This window comes from Calidris pugnax, unplaced genomic scaffold (assembly GCF_001431845.1).
Source record: "Calidris pugnax isolate Ruff unplaced genomic scaffold, ASM143184v1 scaffold1, whole genome shotgun sequence".
Taxonomy (NCBI): Eukaryota; Metazoa; Chordata; class Aves; order Charadriiformes; family Scolopacidae; genus Calidris; species Calidris pugnax.
Window position 1 is genome coordinate 5,741,532 of NW_015090800.1, and position 23,953 is coordinate 5,765,484.

General features: G+C 42.9%; 1 protein-coding gene across 1 annotated transcript; it reads right to left on the reverse strand.

Annotated features, from left to right (window-relative positions):
* Window positions 1-6,561: 6,561 nt before the first annotated feature.
* On the reverse strand, window positions 6,562-23,297 carry CCDC77 (coiled-coil domain containing 77). Its single transcript, XM_014937198.1, has 11 exons — window positions 23,026-23,297; window positions 21,456-21,672; window positions 20,140-20,282; window positions 17,990-18,086; window positions 16,596-16,662; window positions 15,757-15,851; window positions 14,392-14,540; window positions 13,796-14,039; window positions 12,750-12,875; window positions 12,512-12,664; window positions 6,562-10,695 (listed from the first exon to the last, which is right to left on the reverse strand). Exons 1-11 carry the CDS (start codon window positions 23,070-23,072, stop codon window positions 10,549-10,551), a joined length of 1,485 nt encoding a protein of 494 aa, XP_014792684.1. The 5' UTR covers window positions 23,073-23,297; the 3' UTR covers window positions 6,562-10,548.
* Between the last annotated feature and the right edge of the window lie 656 nt (window positions 23,298-23,953).

The following is a 23,953-nucleotide window of genomic DNA, read 5'->3' on the forward strand; positions in this document are numbered from 1 at the left end:
GGGGCGGCGCCGCGCCCCCGCGGGGGCAGCTCCCGGGCGGGCTCTGCCGCCGCCCCCCGCACCTGCCTCCGCCCCACCGGGGGCCGAGACGGGGGCTCCGCGGCGGCGGGGCTACCCCTGTCCCCGTTCCCCCCCCGTCCGTCTCGGCCGCTCTAGGGGCTGGCGAGCGCCGGGACCGGAGCCTGGAGCTACGGGGGTCCCGCTCCTGCCAAAGCGACGGGAGCGTCCGGTTTTGGAGTCCTCCCTCGGCACGAGAAGGACATGGACCTGTTGGAGCGGGTCCAGAGGAGGACCACGAAGATGCTCAGAGGGCTGGAGCACCTCTCCTATGAAGACAGGCTGGGAGAGTTGGGGTTGTTCAGCCTGGAGAGAAGGCTCCGGGGAGACCTTACAGCCCCTTCCAGTACCTAAAGGGGGCTTCAGGAGAGATGGGGAGGGACTCTTTATCAGAGTGTGGAGCAATAAGACAAGGGGTAATGGTTTTAAGCTGAAAGAGGGGAGATGTAGATTAGATATCAGGACGAAATTTTTCACTATGAAGATGGTGAGACACTGGAACAGGTTGCCCAGAGAAGTTGTGGATGCTCCATCCCTGGAGGTGTTCAAGGCCAGGTTGGAAGGGGCTTTGAGCAACCTGGTCTCGTGGGAGGTGTCCCTGCCCATGGCAGGGGGTTGAATGGAGGGGGTGGAGGAGGTGGATGCCCTCCCCCAGCCCCAAATCCTCCTCAAAGCCAGTTTTTGTCCCAGTAGGAGTGCTGGTGGTTCCCTCTGGTGAGAGAATGGGAGGTGATAACTCCACTATGCTGAAGGAAGCAGGACAAGAGCAGGGCGATTCAAATTGCCAGTTCCCCACAGCTGATTCCATTTTAAAGTGGCCTTCACCTGGTGTGATAAGCGTGTTTACTTTGAAGTGTTTTGCTCAGTCAGGACGAATGGGGTTCACGAAGTCTCCAAATCTGCTTCCTGAAGCAGCCAACTAGATGGCATGTTGGCATGGCCATTCAGACCCACCAGAAGGAGGCCAAGTTGGAGGCCCACACAAAGCCCAGGACCTTCCTTGGGCGTGCTTAGTGTTTCATTTCATGTCTTAAGCACATTTTTGCAGTCCTGTTGTGTCCCCCCTGCCCCGTGCTGTTGGTTCAGTTCCATCACCAGGTGGTCTCAGAAGATGCAAACTGAATTCCTCCTGGGTGAAACTGAACTGGAAGATGCTCTCTGGGATGCACGTCCAGAAAAACCCCTTCCAAACATGTATTGTGTGGGTGTTGGGTCATCGGCACCAACTTTTTCCCTGCACAGGCGTGTGCAACCATGAAGAGAAACCCTCAGGCTGAAGTTAATTTTCAAAATACATGCAACGATGACAGACCTTTTTTTGAGGGTCCAGCTTCCTTTCACAGCAGCCTTCTGAAGTGGGAGGCTGTGCAAAAGGATGCTTGCCATTATTCAGCCTTAGAAAATGTGCCAAAGTCCATTTAAATGGCATGGAGGGCTGCGGAAGAGCGGTGTGAGCCCCAGCAGGGACAGGCAGAGTGCCGGCACCCCAAGCGTTGCGTTGGTTGGGGGCAGAAGCAGCATCTGTGTCCAGGGAGCACCTAGAGACCCTGCTGTTACCTGTCACGCATTGAGATGGACATCTTTTCTGAACATCTCACAAAGGTTTCAGAGCCATCCCCCTTCGGCTCTGTCTTGGGAGAGCTTTCTCTTGCTTTGGGAAAGCGCATCCAGAGAATTTTATACCTCATTGTGGGAGTGGAAAGACAAGATGTTTCCACAGATGGAAACACATCCTTCGGTGAGGGAGGCTGGTGAGCAGCTCTGCCCTTGGGCTCCTCTGCCACCCCTGAGGACAAGGTCCATCCTGTGGTTTTTGAGAACATGGTGCTTGTGCTACTCCTTCCTACCTTGCTGGAGGGTGCGGACACACGCGGCTCTGAGCCAAGCTGGAATCACACATGTTGTGTGGCACAAACCTAAAGGGCTGCCAATGCCCAGCCACCACCAGTACTCATACTGGGGGTGAAACCTTGAAGCTTTGTGCCGGTTTAATCACGGCAAGGCGGAAGTCTCATCAAAAGGGTACGACACTCACTGTTGAGGTTTTTTGGTGGTATGGTGGTTTGGGGTTTTTTTCTGGCATGAGAGAAATAAAACAAGTTTTTCATCTTCGTTCAAGAGAAGAGAGAGAGAAAATACTAAGCAAAATGTGTAATAATTAAGGAACTAAATCAAACTATTTACTATTTAGAGAATGAGACTTGAATGATGTATTCTTAGCAGGAAGTTGTCTGCATTTCTTAAATGAACCGCCTTAAGTTTGAAAAAATGACAGCTGCACTTCCTTGAAAGTGCATATTAATATGTAACTTTGTTGCATACTAAAATATTAAAATAAGTATGCATATTTTTCTCTTGTGACCACGGTACTAAAATAGAAGGGAGGGGAAAGCGAAGCTTCAGGCTAAGAGTTGACTTGTAAAGAAACAAAAATCTTTGTTGCGATAGAACTATGCGATAATGAAGAGAGAGAAAAGCTCTTGTCCCTGGAGAAAAAGCATAAGGAAGTAAGTGTGGCACACTGATGTCTATCTCTTACAATATAGTTACAGTAGAACAATATTAAGGAACAAATTTAATCTGGACGTGTAATAAATAGTGAAATAAGGAATTTGAATAGCCCTACACTTAAAGTAACTTATTTTGGGCCACTTATTCATTGCAGAAAGAACCGATGCCCAGCAGTAAGATTATTGATTACAGTAATGTTTTTCAGAGACCTCGCATAAACGTTTTTATCCCAAGTCTCCCAGCAGTCCCATATTCCCAGTTCCTCAAGCCTCCCAAGTCACACAAGCGTGTGCCCAGACCTCCACACCTCTCACCTTCACTGGGCACGCTGCGAGTGGAAACCACAGCTCATGACAACCCTACAGGCAGGGGTCAAGCATGGGACAGAGCGCTGCTCCCTTCAGGATACCCCTCTCCTAGCCTACCCCGAATACCCGCTTCCAACAAACTATTTGCCAGATGAGCCAACTGGAGTATTTTTAATTTTTTTTTAATTTTTTTTTTTTGCTTGCTTTGGGCTTTTGTTTGTTTTCTATTTTGGCTATGTTTCCTGAGGATAAAAGCAGCCTTTGATATGAGTGCAGCACTTAACGCCGCGCATCGCCTGTTCCTCCCGGCTCTTCTCTCCAGCTCCGTCTCTGCATCCCTGCCTCTTCTTGTTATGTTTTTGCTTCTAGTTATCTAACAACTGTTTCTCTGTTCTGTAAATTACTCCTAGCTTTGTGCCAACGTCTTTTCTCTGTAGCCTCCCCAAAGGTTCAATTAGCTGCCGCTTGCTCCTTCCCTTCTTTCTTCTTCTGTAATTTTCATTTTAACACTAATTACCAGCTCCACACCAAAGACACCCAACTGTCCCTGGCTTTCACCACCCTGGTGGCTCCACACCCCTCTTCCTGACCTCAGCCATGCTCTGAATCACAAACAATGACTTCATCTCAACTTTCATAATCGAAACGGCTCAAAGGCAGAAGCGTTTCTAAGAGGAAAAGACAGTCTCTGAAGATACAGTTCCCCATTATTGCCCTTTATTTGGCTCCTTAGGAACAAACCGGGCTCTAAAAGGTGGAGCTATCACAGAAAAAACCCTGTTGACTCTGCAGTTCAACATCACAGTAAGGGAATCAGCGTGGTCCCACAATTAAACTCTTGTCAAAAAGGACCTTCTTACTCAGTTAAGCGTATTGATATGCTGGGTTTTGCTAACACAGTTCTATTAATCAGCAATATGATTTTTAGCCATACAGCTACACTGCCAACATTGGTGTGAGCTGGCCTGGGCAGGGGTTTGAGACTTCCTCTTGCTCTCCCTGTCCACATGGCTGTGCTCCCTCAGTCCTCACCCTGACAGCAGCATCGGGGTCACACCTCCTACAAGTTACCCATCTGGGTGGAAAACCTCATTCATGCTTCTGTCTCGTCACTGCACAATTCTTCACAGGTCTCAAGCCCTAGCTGTCCACATAAAATGCCACAGAAACAGCCTGCCCTTCATTTTCAGCCCTACAGAGGACACATTTTTTTGTGAACTTCACCCAGTACCTCCAGGAGCATCTCTTCACTGCGGGTCCTGCCCCGTGAATTGGCCCAAATTGCTTTCTGTGCATCAGGACCATGTCATGGTATCTAGAGCCACACATTTCCAGAAAAAAAAAAAAAAAAAAAAAAAAGTTTTTCTATACTTTAAGCTGAGAACATTCAAAAGACTTATCAGGAAGAAATTTTTTACTATGAGGGTGGTGAGACACTGGAACAGGTCGCCCAGGGAAGCTGTGGATGCTCCATCCCTGGAAGTGTTCAAGGCCAGGCTGGATGGGACTTTGAGCAACCTGGTCTGGTGGGAGGTGTCCCTGCCCATGGCAGGGGGGTTGGAACTAGATGATCGTTGAGGTCCCTTCCAACCCTAACCATTCTATGATTTTTCTATGATTCTTCTTCATTCTATGATTTTTTATCTATGACTTTTCAGTTTTTAGACATTTACCATAATGAAAGATATATCTACATCTTTGATCAATTTGTAAATCCACCTCTTTTCAAATCTGACTGAAGTCTTGCCTAAATTTCCTCCTTCCCTTGGCTTAAAAGTACCAGTACTCATATTTTAAGTGACTGTGCTCATCATCCTTATGTTTCAAGAAGTTCCAACGATGCGTCACAGTTGTTTTATCAAGGACACTACAGAACGCAAAGCTGAGCAGCTCTACTTGTGATGACACCCAAGCCAGCACTGAAGAGGAAAAAATACTGTTTCACTGGACACTTAGGAGTGACTCACTACTGAGAAAAATATTTACAGTAACAGAAAGGCAATTTGCTCTCTGAATGAGTACAGGAGAATCCAGCACATTCTGGACATGCTTCACCAGGGTAAATCCCGGATTTTTTATTCAAATCGACCCCATTTCAACAATGGAAGCCTTCATGCCTCTGTAGTTAATCATTGTCTTCCTTTAACGTTGAAAGACTTCCGTGTTGAAAGCATCTCTGGGTTTTCTGAATAAAAAAAACTCCAAAACCCATATTTGCACATTTGTAATCTGTCCGCAATCCAACAGCATCGTAATTCTTAAAACATGCAATTTAGTCAGTGTAAGTGAATAGTCGAGCCCGTCGAGTGTTTGTTTATAAAGCTATATTTTTTGGAGCTGACTTGGAAGGGCAGCCGTGCTAACTCACAATCAAAGATGCCCTTTTCTCCAAACAGTTCGTTTGGTGCTAAATGGGAAATACCAGAATTCCACCCAATTCTTCTCAAATACTGCAGTCATAGCAGAAATGTTTCCCGCTAGTGAGTTAAATTCCAGATACCCCTGATGGCCTGTTTCAGACGGAAAGTCTAAAACTTTTGATGCAACATAAGAATTGGAACAGACTTTTGTTCTCTGTGCCTAAACCCTATGAATAGAGCAGCCAAAAGGACTCATTGCAGCTTTCACCTCTCGCGCCTTCTGCACTTCATCCAAGTTTGTTTTGGTGCACAATCCCAGTCCACATGCTAAAAAATGCATACAGCTGACTTGTGAAGTTAAGAATAACTATTTAGGGGGCAAAGGGGATATTTTTTACAGTTCAAAGCAATTTGGCAATATAAAAGCAAAATATTGTGGAAAAATTAGAAAGAATAGAGTATTTCAGTTGGAAGGGACCTACAATGATCATCTAGTCCAACTGCCTGACCACTTCAGGGCTAACCAAGTTAAAGCATGTTTTCAAGGGCATTGTCCAGATGCCTGTTAAACACTGACAGGCTTGGGGGCATCCACCACCTCTCTAGGAAGCCTGTTCCAGTGTTTGAACATCCTCTCAATAAAGAAATGCTTCCTCGTGTCCAGTCTGATCCTCCTCTGTAGCAACTTTGAACCATCACTGGGTACCAGGGAGAAGAGATCAGCTCCTCCCTCTCCACTTCTCCTCAGGAAGCTGTAGAGAGCAATGAGGTCACCCCTCAGCCTCTTCTCCAAACTAGATAAATCCAAAATCCTCAGCTGCTCCTCATAGAAAAATCCCTCCAGCTCTTTCACCAGCTTGGTTGCTCTCATCTGGACATAATTCAAGGACCTTCACATCCTTTTTAATTTGTGGGACCCAGGACCACACACAGAACTGCAGGTGAGGCCATACCAACACTGAACACAACAGGCTAATGACCTTTCTTGACCATCTGGGGATGCTGTGTTTAATGCACCCCAGGATGTGGTTTGCTCTTCTGGCTGCAGGGCTCACTGCTGGCTCCTGTTGAGCCTGTTGCCCACCAGCACCCCCAGACCAGCTCTCCAGATGCTCCTCTCCCAGTTTATACCTATGCCCAGCATTACTCCATCCTGGGTGTAGAATCCAACATTTGAAAAAACCATCTTAAAATGTTCCTTATATCAAATTGGAGCTGTGATGCAACTTCAGATGGGGACAAATGAGACACCTTTATTAGCATTTTTACTGAGCAGGCACAAATGCATTTAAGTGCAGCAGAATTAAATGTTTATGAGCTGTAATTAAAAGTCTGAATGACATCCCTTTTCACAACTATGAACAGATCTGCCAGAACAAAGTACACAGGGATGTCGCTCCCAGCTAATCTCAAAAAAGTATCTGATTATCAAAGAATTAATTCCTGGCCTACATACAGACATTACAATTCCAGAATATTAGGCTGCCCACAGAGTCCACGCATACTGGTAAAATGTGTGTGTTTCTGTACTAGCACTATTACTTATGTAAGCAATTTAAGTACAGCCATTGCATACAAGTGTATACTGTACCATTATTTAGATTTATTCTGACAGCTGTCAGATCTGGGGCTGCTGTTGATCTGCCTCCTTTCTAAGCACAGTCACAGCATCAATTAATTTGGGAATTACTGCAAGTTGTGGCATAGGAAGATTATGAGGGATTTTTTTAATTTCGTTTCGGCTTTTTTACCTTGTGTAACCTTGCTGAGTAGGGTGAGCTGACACAGCATATATTCTTATAATTAAGGCAACTGCATGGGTGCTGAAAAGCCCCTACAAATATTGCATATAAATAAATCATAAGTTTAAAGCCAGAAGGGACCATTAAACGATTTCCGGTTAGTTCACGTCATTAGGTTTCATTAAGTTCTAATGTGTCAAACCCAGTAACTTATTAAAACAAGCTACCTTCTCCAGAGGTGCAATCATCCTTTCATTTGAAGACAGAGATGGAGAATTTGTTACCTCCACAAGGAGTTAGCTGTAATAAGGGGAAAAAAGCACAATCTTCCTCTTAACAAGAAAACCAAGCCACACATTTTTAAATTCAGGTTGAGGCTAGTGGTTCTTGTTCCGCCTTTCTCTGCTAGGACAGAGAGGCCTTTGGTAGCTTTTAATCTTCGAGATACATGTATATTAATCAGTCTTCTTAATGTAATACAATATGAGCTCTTGCACAACCTTTTCTCTTCTGCTGAATCATCTGTGGCTCTGTGCCTTACCCAATATTTCAACGTCCTTTCTGAAACGTACGCACTCCTTCCTTACCTAAAATGGCTACGCAACAATAAAGTTTTCCTCTACTGCTCACTTTTCTCCTATTTATGCAAGAAACATTTTAGTATCTTGGCACACGCTAAGAACATTTGTCCAGTTCTAACCTTTAATCCTCTGTAGGATAGTTTTCATATTCCAAGAATCAGCCATTTTGGAGAGCTTTCAAATTATGTGCTCCTACATACATAACCTGGAATTTAATTATATTGAAATAATACAAGTCACACATTATTAAAATAGCAAAAAAAAAATATCTAATCATTCTTTGGAGTAAGTGCCATTTTTTGTTTTCTACCCAAGACTTGTTAAAGAAAATTGACTAATATGGGTGTTGGAAATTTTTTCAGGAAACCCTCTTGGAAATGCCAATAATTCCTTACTGACATCTTAAAGGGTAGTTGTCAATGGTAGAAAGCACTTGGTTTTTTAAAGCAATTCTTGGCTTGAAGGTCTTCATTTGTTTTGGCAACATAAAGCAACATTTCACATGATCACATGATGTCACACAGAAGAGCATGTACAATACTTTGTACATCCTGCCCTTGGACAAAAATTTAAGCTTCCAAATAAAATGGATTTACTGATCAGCACCACCATGATTTTCCTCACCACCCCCCTCTCCAAATAGGAAGGTTTCATAGCCTGGTGACAAATTAAGAATAAAGGTCAAGCTGCACTTTGATTTTGACGCACCAGCAGAAATATGAGGAACGTTGCCATTTTATTCTGTTCAGTCTTTCAAGTAATAAGGAATACTGCTAAGGAAGGCAGGAAATTAAACATTTACATCCTTCTTCCCCCAATATTTCCTCCCAGTCTTACAAACCCAAACATTAAAGCTTACAGTTGTTATCCAGACACTCTTCATGGCTTTCAAGTGAGGAAAATATGATTTCATACACAATTCTTTAGCTTGAAAGAGTAGAAAACAAACAGAAACCCCTTTATTTCTATAGGTTCAAGAGATGGTTTGCTAGCCACCCAGCAGCTGAATTTAAATAGATGGATCCTGCTGAGTAAGTGGCTAATACTTCATTATGTGGCAATTTTCAGAAGCAGCCTTCCAAGACCAGTGATAATGTTGATATCTTATCTTCAAACCAGCATGTTATTTCACATACATACTCACTTTAATTAGCTAGACTTATCTGAGAAAGTACTAGTCAACTAAGAGTGAGACTAACTGATGGTTAGTCTTATTTAATAACCTTCAACTGTCCACATAGCATCAACACCCAAGTTGTTCATGAATTGCTCTCTGAACCAGTTCACCATTTTCAGCTAAACTACTTAGTGCGCCATACTTTAAAACAGCCTCCCGTAAACTCTAGAAGTAGTTCAGCATCTAGGTACAGACTGTCAGCCACCCACACTAAAGTCTGTTTGTCATGAATTTGACCCCAAGAACACATACAAAATAAAAAGCACAGGACCATAAGGCACAGCAAACTCGTCACAAAAAAGATAACACAATTGAAGTGAGCCCCAACATCAAGGGAATTTCCCCTCCTGCATTGATTTAACCAGTGCTATAAACAAAAAATAATTCTTTCTCCAAATCTTGACAGCACAAAACCATCTTTTGCATATCTGCCTCTCCCAAACATTGAATGGGGACCTCCATGGCCGCTACCACATTCAAGAGAAACTGTCTGCTTTCACACACTAAGTCCTTTTCAACAGGAAAGGAGGTGCTGGTAGCCTATAGATGTATACTTCAGAAAGACTTTATTCTGTTTGTCACGTTTAGTGAGGTAGGAAAGGTACTCAGGGTAGGAAACAGAGGCACTGAAATCCCTTTTCCAACACAGACCTGCTGTCGCTCTGCAAGGTGGACAAGATGTGCTGATGCTACAGTAAAAGCATGAATACCTGCAACTATAAACTGGGCTGAAGCCATGTTGTAACCCTTTTCATGATTTCATCTGTTTCCTAGAATTGCCAAGTCCTGATGTCTGGTACAAAGATAATCATCATATAGCTAGAGCTATATTCATCATGTAGCAACCAGGCACCTGCTCTTCCACCCCAATTTCAGTTACAGTTCAGTAGCAACAACTGCTGTAGCAAAAGTTGACTACAATTTGTTGGTACGTAACCATGATCCCTTTTAAAGCTACCAAGATAGATAATATGGTGGTTAAGAAAGATACTAGATGCCTTTTATTAGGAACTTCCACTGTGTGTCAGGATAAACTCGGAGGAAAGGGATGAGAAGACAACACTCAATAGTGCAGCATTTGCCTTCCCCTCAAACATTCAAAGCAAGTGTAGATGCTGCTCGTTCTTGCAAATGAGTTCTATAAAAAGTTATATTTTTCCACCATATTAAATCAGCCAGGTTTTCCCCAATTAGGTTAAAATGAAGCAAAGGGAAGCCATTTAAAAACAGTTATACTGTCAAGGGGAGGGTATGTAGATGTAAGAGATGTAATAAACTTTAGTACGTAGTTTCCACATGCATTCTTTTTCAAAGAAAATTTCCAGTTACAACCTGAAGTGCCTAAGCACTAAACCAGTAATCATTCAAACCATTTTAAAAGCTGCTTCTCACATAGAAAAAAGTCAGTTAAGCAATTCAAATATTGAACTAGATCCTTCCATGATTATTAATTTCATTATAACCTTATGTGGTTTATAACAAGCTCCAAATAAAGGTGAAGGCCAGTATACACTGACCCCTACCAGATATGAACATAAGGTGAAGTCATAAGCATATTCCTGCTATATCAGTCATCATGTACTTTCCGTGACAGTCTTATGAGGTGTCATCTCTCAGCTGAAACAGCAATAATATAATCTGGCATGTTAGGAATGGCTTATGTACAATATTATGACATTAACTGCAGATTTCCTCAAGCCTTCTGTCACTGGATGCCAGGAAACAGATAGGCAGGAGCTGCTCTCACATACGACTATTCCAGTCTAGCAATGTCCCATTCCTAAAACTAGGATGCCAGCTAATACCTCAGCTTCAGCAGACTCGTAGTTCATTCTCTAAGCCATAGATTTTAGCTTTTAAATTTTTTAGTTCTCCTTGAATTTTACGGGTTAGTCTGTTTCCTTGGTGGACCTCACGTAGAATTGCAAGATCCTGGTCTGGTCCAATATTCAAAGTCACCTAAAAAGGAAAAGAAAAACAGATTAAAAAACCAAAGCTATACAGAATACAATTTAAGAGTATTATGATGAGAATATGAGACACCTCTAAAGGAGACCCTTTGTTGCTAGCCAAGAGGAGGCTTAAGCTAGTATCACTAGCCTAATGTGTATCACCAATAGAAAGGTGCTCCAGAACCAACATGAAAGAACAAAGCTTTCATACTTTATGGTGTTACATTACTGGTGAGGAAGGAATCTGGATAGAATATAATCACATTTACTCATAACCTGTTGACTCCTTTCTAGTTCCTGTATTACATAGAGACCCACAAAAAGAGACAAGTTAAAATATTTATCAACTAACTTTTATCTAGTTCTAAGTACCTCACTTGATACGATGACATTTTGTCACCTTCTGGTGCTGGACAGAACTAGAGGTGGTTTAACTGCTGTGGCCAACCTGCTGCCTTCCAAACTGCATACAATTCAAGAGCAGTTCAAGTACAACACCTGGTCTCAGGCCGTGCCATATGGCCCATACTGAGCTGAACAAAGGCCACTGGATAATCAGAATTGCCGATGGCAAGTTAGCCACAGCTGCCATGTCCTGTCACCCTGGAACTGGATAGTATCCCAACCCAGTCACTTTAAACAGCAGAACAGCACAGCCCTGGAAGCTGCTCTCAAAGCCCCCTCTTCTCTCAACCCTTTAGGGTGTCTCATTGTCATCGTGTAGTTCTTGGTCAAAGATTTTAATATGCAAATTAGGAAATTTAGTTATCTGTAGTCAGTTTGACCTCAAGTGATAAGAAGGATTTAAATATCACCCTGCAGACTCGTAGCAAGTATTTTGTTCCTCTGCCCTCTTGTGGTTGAAAGTGATGAAGAAATTCAGAATACAATGAAGAGCACACTCACAGTTATAAAACAGACAGGTCTGTAGTAAAGGTATAATGGAAAGTTTTCCCCCCTTCCACATACGCTGTTTAGTCCTTAAAGAGTAAACTTTAGAAGCCCACTGCCCACCCCCCAAAAAAAAAAAAATAATCAAGGTCTTCAGTGTTAGTCTAAGTAAACTGAACTGTGTGCTAAAACTACAGAAAACAAGTGATTTGGTGGCACTGCTAGACTCCTTGGAGAGTCAGTTGGACAAAAGCTGTGCCTAGATCATCCTCTCAAACATATCTTAGATAAATACCTCATCCTAAACTCCAAGCAGCAACAGGGCTGTGCTTCCCTTCTAAGCTGTTCTGATGTTAATCTACACATCTGGAAGCTACTACACAGTATACAGCTTCAGCTTCCAGCCATTGTTTCCGCACTGATTTTTGAAGAGTTACAAATAAGATATTAACAAAGGAATAAATAGAATATTCACAGTATCTAGTAGTCAATGATCTACCTCGTACCGGAACAAAACCAAACAGTATGGCCCTCAGAAAGAAAACCAATCATCATTTTCCTTGCAGGATATACTTCTAAAACAAACTACTTTCCTACCTTGCAATTTTAAGACAGCTAAGTGGGCTGCAGGCACCAGATAAGAACTTTTCAGAGTTGCAACAAAAATTTACAGCTAATGTACAATCAAGACAGTTCTTGGCAAGCTTGATGCCCGAGTGATTAACAAAGATAAACCTTGTTTGCTTTATAAAATACGTTAAGAGGGGAAGTTTTGTAAAATATTAATATCTAAAGGAGCAGTCAGGAAAAAAATTGTTTCCTAAACTCTAGGGAAATATTGCATTTAAATACTGACTATACATCTCTATAGGGTAATACCCTATAGAGTAATACACCCATAACAGTCTGTCTCAGAAATGCTTAGCTATTACCTTAAAAAGCTGGTCCTCTACATCTCTCAGCTTCTGCCGAAGCTGCTTAATGTCATTCTTGAAGCCTTCCACTTCCATATTACGACGTTTTTCCAAGGCCTCATATCGCTGAGTCACCAGCTTGAGGCGCTTCCCCATCTTTTCTGAGCGTTCCTATGGAGATGAAAACTCAATAGGGCATTCAAAGTAAAGGCTGCAAGATCATCACATAGCTAGGAGATGATGACAGACTAATTACCTTAAAGAGTTCTCTGCCAACATCTCCCTCCTCACGAATCCTAGCCAGCTCATCTTCCAGGGTGACACACTGCTCTCTATACATGTTTGATAGGCGTTGTTCCTGCATTAGCTGTTCTTGCAGTGACTAGGACACGGGAGGAACAGAAAGAATCAACTCAAAAGCCAGAGCTCACAAAATTTGCCCTGCTCTGGAAAAGCAAGTGTGTTAGACTGACAAAATGACAGGCAAATAAAAATTAACAGCTGGAGCTGGAGCTAAAGAAGTAATTAGGTAAGGACAATATTCTAAGACCACTTCCATTATCAAAACCTCTCCATTAGGTTGTCAGTTCTGCATGACTGCTCATCATCAGTTGAAGAACCCTCTCCCCTTCCCCTTAAAAATAATATTCAACTAATGCTGCAATTCCCCTTTTCATAGCTGCTTGCCCAGTACTGTATTTCAGAAGCATCTGCATTCAGCAGTAGACAAAAAAAAAAAACAATTCCCTATTGCCTGTTTGCTTTCCAATTCCTTTTTGCCTGCTTACCTACTTCAGATCTCCCAACTTCTCACTGGAAGTATACTAGAAGAAAAATCCTGACTACTGTAAAAGAGCTGGGGGACATCAACTGAAAGGACTTATTCTCTCCTGACAGCAGCAAGAGGATACAGGCACTGCATTCTAAGCCCATTAGCTGAGAGCACTTACACTGCAAGAAAGGCACGTGCAACAAGCAGGTTAAGAACTGTTGGCCCATATATCACGTGGCTTGCAGAAGTAGGGATTTGTTCTGGGCATAAAAGAACCTGACAGTAAAGTGCTACTGTAAATCCTAACAATACGTTTCACCTGAAATTTGCAAGCAATGCTGATTTTGAGGCAGGAAGGGTGGTTTTTTGTTTGGCTTTTTTTACATTATTGCCAACAACAACATAACTTATGGCAAGCCACTACAGCTTTGAAACAGCTGCAAGCTACTGCCTATCTTGGCAATACCCAGATGCTTGCGATTTTCTCATCAACAGCTGTTAAACAGCCTCTACCTAGGACAAAAGATTACCTTTATTTCTCTGCTGTGGAGTTTCCAAGCCCCATTATCTGCTTGAAGCTTCTTCTTGGTATCTCTCTGCTTCTTCTCTCTTCCTGGTTCCTTGCTGATAATAAGCTGATCCGAATCTTTGTCAAGTTTCCTCAACAGACTGTCCTTCTCTGCCATCCATGCTTTCTCATTGGCTCGGGCATCAAACTTGAGCTGGAGAAAGTCACGGGTACTCTCATATAAGAGATTTTGGGTCTTATGGAGTCTGTAAAAAGGGATCCCAGTGGAGTCAATTAACTTCTCTCCTTGTTCCTCCCTTAATTTCCTCAGTCATCATTGCAAGTTGAAAGAAGCATTGAAGTGAGAGACAGGTGCTTTCCTAATGAGTTTAGCTCCTCTCATCTAATCAAAGAAGTCATGTTCTTCCAATGTGAAATAGGATTTTTAATATGTAGATTACTCCATTCATCTCCTTCCACACACACAACCAAACAGATGGCTGCATAATTTGCTTTTCTGCCTGCCGCAGAAAGCGACATACTGAAAGCCAAACTATTTCTATTGTTCCCCTCTCTTCTCATCTCATGACTACATCATGGTCACTCTCTCCCACTCACTTATCTGTTATAGTTTTGATCTTGGCCTGGTCCCTCTGATGCTGGACCTGGGCTTCCTCCATGTGAATCCGCCTGTCCTCTAGTAGTGCCTCAACCTGTTCCTTGGATAATCGTGTCTGTTCTTCTATCTGAGCTTGCAGGGCCTCCACCTGAATAGGAATATAAAGACATTACTGAGTAAAACCTCACAGCATCTCTGCTCCTGTCCTTGCAAGTCTCTTTTAAATTCCAAGATTCACATCAAAGGCTCTACCCGATAATACCTTTGAGACTTCTAATTTCTAAAAAATTTTGTTTGAATGCTAAGTATTTCAAACATTTTAAGAAAAAAGAAATCATGCTATAGGCAAGACAGGCATATTACAATCAGCAAAAATAGATGGAAGATATTGGAAAGATTTGAATTGCACATAGGATATGACAAATCCTGTGGAATATGCAGATACACTTCTGTCCCTATGCTACTATCTTCCAATGAAATGGTAATATAAAAATACCTAAATACTAGGAAAGCAGCAATTCCACATATCTTGAACAAAAGAAATTAATTAGCATGAACCACTAAATGTAAACAAGATAATGAGCGAAGAAGGATACAAAGAATCTTGATCTAGGGCACATAGGGAGACAAATTGGAACAAATAATTGGAAAATGTGCATCTGGTCTACATGTAAGAAACTATCTGAAAAAACTTAAGAGTTTTTTAGATGGCTTATTTTTATGACAATTTTGTATGATGCTTTTACTCCAGAATAAATGTTGTTAGACAGCTAACTGGCCACTAGGTCAGTCACCACTGCCCTTGACCAAAAACATCAAAATAAAATTAAAAATAAAAATCTATCTTCTGTACAAGTGTGCTCTTTAATTTGGTTTTCTTGACTCATCCTTCCTCTTGCTTTCCATACAGCTTCTGGTATCGTCCCCAATCCATGGTGCCATACGTTTTATCTTTCATTCTGTCATGCTATCTCCACCCTATCTTTCACTGAAGTCTAGCAAACCAGAATTCCACAAAATACCCAGCCCTGAAGATCTCCTGTGGGTTTAATGTAAATTGATTGCCACAATCAAATTATGGGAGATAACATCAATTACACATTCTATATTTAAGGGTAACACATTCCAGCTGACATTACTGCTTATGTAAAGCTTCCAGAATCAGACCCAAGTTCTTATATCTAAGCCTACATTCATCACAAAGAACAGCTAAGTAAACTGATAGAAAGTGGGAACCCATAGTAAGATGTAGGGACTGATGAAATTGATATGTCTACATCTTATATAAGCAGGCAGCATATTTTTCTATCATCGTTTCCTGGACAGTCAGGAACTATGTCCATCAGTTAGCAAATGTTTTTTACCTGAAGTAGGAGTGTTTGATTGTCTCTCTGATATCTCTCAGGACTTTCTGGTTTCTCTCCTTTTGCTGCTGTTTTTGAAGTGCTTCTCTTGGCACCTATTGCAGAAATTTAACAGAAGTAGAAAAGGGTTTTCCAAACTACCTGCAGTACGTTTCTAAGGATGAAATATTGTATGCACTGGCTGGCCTATAAGAATAGGAACACACTTGCCTGTGCTACAGTCACAAGGACTTCCAGAAGGACTAGCTGGATGAAAAGAGTTTCAGAACTTATAGTGATTGCATAAGTTTATCTCACACTATCACACCACAATATTTAGGCAAACTACTAATCTTTTTGGCACATATAGAAAGCAACCTTAAGTTTTCCTAAATGAATGATGAATAGGCAGGTGACACAGGTGCACAAGCCTCAAGCCTGGAATGAGTTTTGAGCTTGTTAGCCAACTTCAATTTGGAAAAGGCAGTTCTTTCAAAAGAGAAAATTAGTAAGTAGGCATACAGACCCACGCTACTGTCTACACTAGAGGCAGGCAGAACCCCACACCTTGGAATGGCTGTGACTAAGGGTACACTTGGTACCTGTATAGTCCCAGAACAGCCATTCCACAGTCATATCAGCCTCTTCCCTTGTTGAGCAGATGATGGACATGAGAACCAGCTCAAGTTATGTTAGAAGATTCTGAAGGGAAGCCAAGACTACTGCACCTGTATGTACGTACGCATGGATACATTTAAGGAACTTAATGGAGGCATACCAAAGTATTCACAGTACAACAAAAAACACAGAGAAACAAGTATCAATATCTGAGCTACTGTTAGATCAGCCTGGTGTAGTACCTGTTCTAGAAGTATCATTTCGTTCATGTGGATCTCTGGATTTAGCCGGCCTTTGCAGAACAGTAACCTAAAGAAACAAGATTAGATATCTCAGTTGAACATCTGACTTCAGCAAAGTTGCAATGGTCAAGAACAAATCTTAAAGAATGAGATATCCAAAAGAACAGCATTACCTTACTTCTACCACAAGACAAGGAAGACATTCACAAGCGTAATGTCCATGTTGAAAAGTTTCCTTATCATGGCTGAGTTTTGCCATTTCTGCCTCTATCTTTTTTCACCAAAACAACTGGAAAGTAATCCTGCCTTTGCTGGCTTCATTAGGATGTAAATCAGCACCCTCAGTAGGAAAAGGAGCATTTTGGGAACAGAGAGGAGAAGAGGGAAGGTGAAGATGAAGATTATGTTAATTCCTTCTTACATACTCCTACTTGCCTTAGCAAGACAGAGAAACATGAAGCTTGATTTATCAGCACATTTATTCAAACTACTGAACAAGCCTGGGATAAAAACTAACCGATAGAACTATTGAAACAACTCAACTATTGAACTGAAACCCACTTAAAAATAAGAGGCCATGAGGGAGCAGGTTATAACCCCAATGCTTATCTTCAGGTTGATCCTATATAACAGACCTAATCTTAGGGCTACTCTGCATCAGGGAATTTTAAAGCTTCTGCGAGATTTTTTAACTGCTGAGCACTGCAGAGTGACCACAAACAATGCAGCATATTTTAGCCTTTTTCTGCACCTTATTTCCATGATAAATCCTATATTCCACTGTAGGCTCGGCATGTCCAAATCATTCATGACTTTCTTAAGTAGATGGAACTACTGCGCTTCATATGAACTGCCATTTAATCAATTTGGCATTACTTTCATTACTTTGAAATATGCAATACAATATTGCCTAGAGAGAATGGCTCTTCTGCAATCTTCTGCCCAGGAAACTGCTGCAGCAACCTTAATATTGCTTTAGTCTTTACTGAAGCTGTACAAGACAGGCACTGTGAGATAGCTGATCTTCAAACACCCTACCTGGTCATTTTCTGCACTTTTTTTTCTTCTTATCTTTGTGGTGTTCTCTCCAGCTTCCCAATGACCATTTGCCAGACGGCTTCAGACTCCTGTCTGGCATTTAGAAGCCTGATCTGGAAGTATTGCTTTGAAGGCAGACGGGGACTGATGCTAAGAGAACCTACTTCCAGTCCACCTGTTCCTACTTATCTGTCAGGAACTATCCTAAAGCCTGATGTTGCTACAGATCCCTCCCTGCTTTGAGCTCATTTAGCAACTTTTGACTTGTGGGACAGATCTGGTCTGTGGTCAGCCTCTGGGCTACAGATCTTCATGTTACAATCAAAAGCAGAGTTCTACAGAAAAACGGAACTTGCCTTATGTGGAGGCTCCTTGTGAAAATATGTAACTTCTCCTTTGTCTGTTCCCACTAAAGCCAGGAGATGTTGAATTTTTTTTCTGTCCTCCAATTCCCTGAAATTCAAAGAAAGTGGTCAGCACATTGCTATTTTTAAGTAAACCAAGACATTGTGATGCACTGTCCTTCTAGTTTACTCGTTAATGTTTACAAGTTTCCCAAATTGTTGCAGTTCTTGAGAATGCTGCTTCAAAAACTAACTCCCAAAGACATTATTGATGTTGCCAATATAATAAGAACCCCACCAATTCTGCTGGCATCAGGGAGCATTTCTCTTTTCAAATATGACAATACTACAGAGGCTGATCCAGCAATAGCACATAGCAGTAAAGAATCTGCATTCCAGAGTCATGAACTACCTAAAATCCTTTGACATACTTTATTCAACAGATTTTAAGTGTCCATTAATCTTAAAGCAAACTAAATTAAGGGCTGTATCAGACTTTTTGACACACTCTTGAAAAGCACCAAGGCACACCAATACACATTTTGACTTAAGTTCTTAAAGCTTTAAGAGAAAATTTATATTATCCCCCAGAAATGTTCTGAAGAAGGTTGGGGACTCCTTTTCCTTTGGCAACTAGTCTGGTACAGCAGGTTATATTCCAGTTCAGGAGAACAGCTACAGGAGTAGCTGTCAACATGATCTCACAGAGTGAGGGTAAACTATTGTCATAGGTCTGTATTTTCTATTTGAATTTGTTTTTAGGGCTGAGGGAGGAAGTTTTGCCAGGCAGGTGCAAGGTCTGTGCAATGAGTTTGTGTGGCAAGGTTTTGGTAGCGCGTGGGCTACAGAGGTTGGCTTCTGTAAGAAGATGCCAGAAGCTTCCCCCACATCCAAAAAAGTCAATGCAAGCCAACTCCAAGACTGACATGCCTCCAGCCAAGGCCACGCCAATCAGTGACAGTACTAGAGCCTCTGTGATAACATATTTAAGAAGGGGCAAAACCTGTGTCACAGCAGCAGCTGGAAGAGAGAAAAGTGAGAACACATGAAACAGCCTTGCAGACACCAAGGTCCGTGAAGGAGGGGGAGGAGGTGCTCCAGGGGCCAAAGCAGAGATTCCCCTGCAGCCTGTGGTGAAGACCATGGTGAGGCAGGCTGACCCCTTGCAGCCCATGGAAGGCCATGTTGGGGCAGATATCCATCTGCAGCCCTTGGAGGACCCCACACTGGAGGAGGTGGATGCACCCAAAGGAGAGTCTGCACTGGAGACTCTCCTTGGCCCCATGGAGAGTCTGCACTGGAGCAGGCTCCTAGAAGGACATGTGGACCCATGGAGAGAGCAGCTAACACTGGAGCAGGCTTATGGGCAGGACCTGTGACCCTGGAGGGATACATGCTAGAGCAATCTGTTCCTGGAAAGCACCCACGCTGAAGCAGTTCATGAAGAACTGCAGCCTGTGGGAAAGACTCACATCAGAGAAGTTCATGGAGGATTGTCACCCACGGCTGGGACCCCATGCTGGAGCAGGGGAAGAGAGAGAGGAGGAAGGAGCCGCAGAAGCAACATGTGATGAACTCACCTCAACCCCCATTCCTCATCCCCCTGGTACCACTCAGGGGAAGAAGGCAGAGAAACTGGGAGCGAAGTTGAGCCTGGGAATAAGGGAGGGGTGGGGGGAGGGTGTTTTATGATTTGTTTTAATTTCTCATTATCCTACTTTGATTTGATTTTTGCTGAGCGATCTCCCTGTCTTTATCTCAACCCATGAGACTTTCATCATATTTTTCTCTCCTGTCCAGTTGAGGAGGGGGAGTGATAAAGCACCTTGGCAGGCACTTGGCATCCGGTCAAGGTCAGCCCATCACAGTCTGCTTAAATCAGAACCTCTGCATTCCAACTGGCAACTCAATCTGAATCTATGTTCAACTTCTGCTCTTCCTTCTACTACCAGAATAGGAGGGATAATATTAAGTGAAAACATATTTAGCAGCCAACAGATTGCATTCCACCTCCAAGATTGTTATGATTTCATCGGAGCCCTCCCCCAAGGAAGTGTGGCTTAATTGCTTCTCTGAAGACTCCAGATCTGGATGAGAACTTAGAACATAATGCAGGCAATTGCTACTGCCTGTGACCCAGCCTACCATTTGAGACAGCACACCTGATTTTCAGCCGGTCATTCTCCGAGTAAAGACGAAGGACATGTTCCCTCTCCTGGAAGAGGTAGACTTGCATATCACTCAAAGCCTTTTGCAACTCCGCAATCTCCTCTTCCCGCTGATGCACCTCCTGCTGCAATTTGTGCTAGGTGGAAAGAATGAGGCACTGGAGATGATACAGAGCATTGGGCAACACTTACAAACTTCAAACTGCTTGAGCCCTGAGCTTGTAACTAGCTGTAATTATTTTAATCACTTACAAAATTTGACCAGATGAGGGCAGTATTGCAAAAATTATTTAAAAATGTTTCAACAGGGAGTTCGGAGCCCCGAGAATCATTGTCACTATACAACTGTCAAATAAGGCCTAAGCTAGGGTCTTCAGTTTCCAGTGGTTGCACTTCTGCACTGGCAGTCAGAGTGGCACAGATATGGGGAGTCTGACATCAACAAACACCTAGCAAAGCCTCTGCATAGTACTGACTCTTGAAAGAAATTACAAGAATAAACATTAAAATTCCTGTATGGTATTCTTCTACCATTGCCATAGCAGAGAAGGCAGTATTTTGGAATCTGCTCCTCTTTGTCCTCATATGTTGAATGACAGTAACTTGTACACCACATATTTCCTGAGAGCTTTCAGGCTGCTTCAAGCGTGGCCAGTACTTTAGGAGGCACCTCAACCACTTCAGAAGTGATCGTTCTATTCCCCCAGGGTCATTCACTACTATAGAGATGACTGCTAGACAGATGTGTGCTGCAAGGCATATCAGAGCACTGAACTTACAGACATTCTGTAAGATTTCTTTCTCCTAAAAGGCAAAGATTTTTAGGTTTTGCAGTTTCTCTTAAATTCACATTTATTGGCTGTGTAGTACTAGTGCTTAATAGCCCATGGCCAAGCTTATGAATTCCATTGCAGCAAATACAAATTATATCTGTATCTCAAAGCTCATTAAATTTAGACAAAAGGGCACTCATTCTTCACTATGAGAAACAAGGGAACCAAGTTGGACGTTAGAACTGAACATCTCAGGCTTTAATTTAAAAAAAAAACAAAAACCAGAAACAAACAACCCACTGTGAAGATATAATCAAACTATAATAAGAATAGAAGAATATCCTCCAGGCACTTTTGTCTTTGCCTTGACAGAGAACAGCTAGATTTTACAATCAAACCCTGATATCTACTTATTTCCTTTTAGGCTGAGTTCTACCACATTACTGGCAAAACTTTAGACCATCATCTGTCCTGAGTCTTCAACTGAAGAAAAACATTAAGTTTGTGTAAGGATCGTAATTCAAAAATTTTCCTAACCTGCTCATCATACGTTTCTTTGTATCTCTCCAGCCTTTTTACCAAATCTTCATATTCCTCATCAAAGTCAGCAATCTTCTTACGGTAGTATTCCAGCAGCTCCCGGGAAGGACGGAGAAGGGCCAAACGCTCATTGATTGAAGGGAGAGGAGTAAAGTCCTCCTGATTTGGAGGCTGAGAACTAGCATATCTGGAGGAGACATGGGGGGTTGCCAGCCTGGACAGAAACAGTTTCTAATGACATGCAAGCTTCAGACAATAAAGTAAAAAAACCTAGTTAAAAATAGATTTTCAATTTTAACACAGATTCAATTTTAAGCATCACTTCGCTTTCCTATGCTCCAGGTATTAACAGGAGATCACAGCATTTAAGAGAACCAAAAGCTTTGATATAAAACAGCTTGCAGGGTTACTATACTGTGGAGATGGAGCTAACTGATGGAAAAGGGAGAAAGAAAAATGTCTCAGAAATTACTCGGGGAGAGTGAATGCAAAAGGAAGAGAAGGAAAGAAAAGAAGGAGAGAACAAAGGGGACAAAAAGTCCATTGTTGTGCAATTAGAAGGAGCAGCTACTGCAAGATAAACAGGAAGACAATCTCTGACAGAATCACTAGCTGATATCCAGAGAGAAAACCACTTTCTAAAGAAGGACTGTTGAATAAAGCCAATAATTCAGATGAACTAATGCACCAGCCACTAAAATTTAAGGTGTAGGTCTAGGAATCTAGATGCTTTCCTTTTTTGTGCACTTGATGTTCTTAACCACACAGCTTGTCCACCCTTGATAGTGAAATAGAAGCTTCCAAGTTCTTGAATCTTATGTTGAAGTACTAGAGGAAAGCATGTCAATATTACATAAATCAAGAACACATATGTGTAATTACATATCGGATTTTTATTTTAAGCAATGTTTACTACAATCAAACATTTACTCCGCTCACGTAAGCGCCAAACTTGCAAACAGAGCTGCACACAGAGTCCAAGATTCTCTTGGAAAGCATTCTTTTTGTTATTTATATTCATTTGACACTTTTTTTTTTAATGATACCACGAGTAACAGAATGAAAGCTAAGAAGCCTCTCTGTTAAAGACCTGCTTAACAAAAACACAGTCCAGAAGCTGATTCTGGAGCCAGCGCCAGAACTTTGATCATAAAGTGACCTGGCAGGTGATACTGAGACAGCAGTGACCTTTATGGGCAGCTCACCAAAGCTGCTTAGACAGAGCCTCAGCGGGCTACATCCATGAAAACACGCCAAGCTCTTTAACTCCTGGCACTGTAGGAAAATATTAAATATTATGCAATAATAGGATCATTTCACGCAGAAACTTTCTCACCAGAAATGCCTTAAACAACAGAAGAAAACAGGTAACATAGGCACACGGGGAATACTTTATTACTGAACTAAAGGACAGTAAGAAATGTTAAGGAGTAAGTATAAGGCAGCACAGCAGGTAAAAGAGTGAACTAAGAGGTGCCTTAACGCCTGGAGACCGGGCAGAAAGGTGCCAGAGCCCGCAGAGCGGTTTGGGCATGGGGGTGACCGGGGGAGGAAGCCCCCACACTACCTTCTGGAGCGAGCGGGGGTCCCCGCAGAGCGGTCCGTGGCGCTCATGGCTCCCCTGCCGAAGGGCCGGGCTCCCCGCGGGCAGGGGACAGAAGCTTCCAAGCGGGGTTCAGCCGGGGGCCCCGGGTAAGGCGAAGGCGCCCGGCAGAGACAGGGGTTAGGCCCCACCGGGAACGGCTATCACAGGGCGAGAAATGCCCTCACGAAACGAGACGGGAGAGGATCAGCGCCACTCGCACACCGCCGCCATCTCAGGTGCCTCTCCTCTGAGGGAGCCCCCAACGGCAAAATAACCGCCGCGACCGACCCACCGCAACTTAAACGGCCAGCCACCACGCCGCCCGCCAGCTCCTCCAATCACACGCCGCCTTCCACGCAGCGCCGGCCGTCTCGGCCAATCAGCGCTCGCGACACGGGCGGCACGGGGCGCCGCCGCTTGGGCCTCTGGGAGTTGTAGTCGGGGGGAGAGGGTGAGCACTGCGCCTGCGCCGCCGGGGGTGCGGAAAACTGGGGTTAATTTGGGGAGAAACGCGGGGTTTGGAGTTAGAAAATCCTGTTTTTGTGTTAGCAGCGCTTCGGGATCCGGGCAGGATAAATTCAACCCATAGTGGGGTCTGTTTACATCAGCAGCGGTGCAAAAAACTTACCCAAACATCCCTTTTTTGGTTGTTTTTTAACCAGTTTTCTCAATAAAGCAAAGAAAATCGGTGGGTAGATGAGTAAAAAGCTGGTTTTCAAAACGCAGCTTTTGCATGGATTAAGTACTTTCCGGCATGGAGTCCTGCCTAAATCACTGCTGCTCTTGGAAGTGGGGTGTGCGCTGGTGGTCCCAGAACACGCTCTCCTGGTTTGAGGGACACGGGACTAATTCCTCCTTCAGTAATTTTACTTTTCAGTAAGGTCTCCACTCACGCTTGGAAAAATGGCAT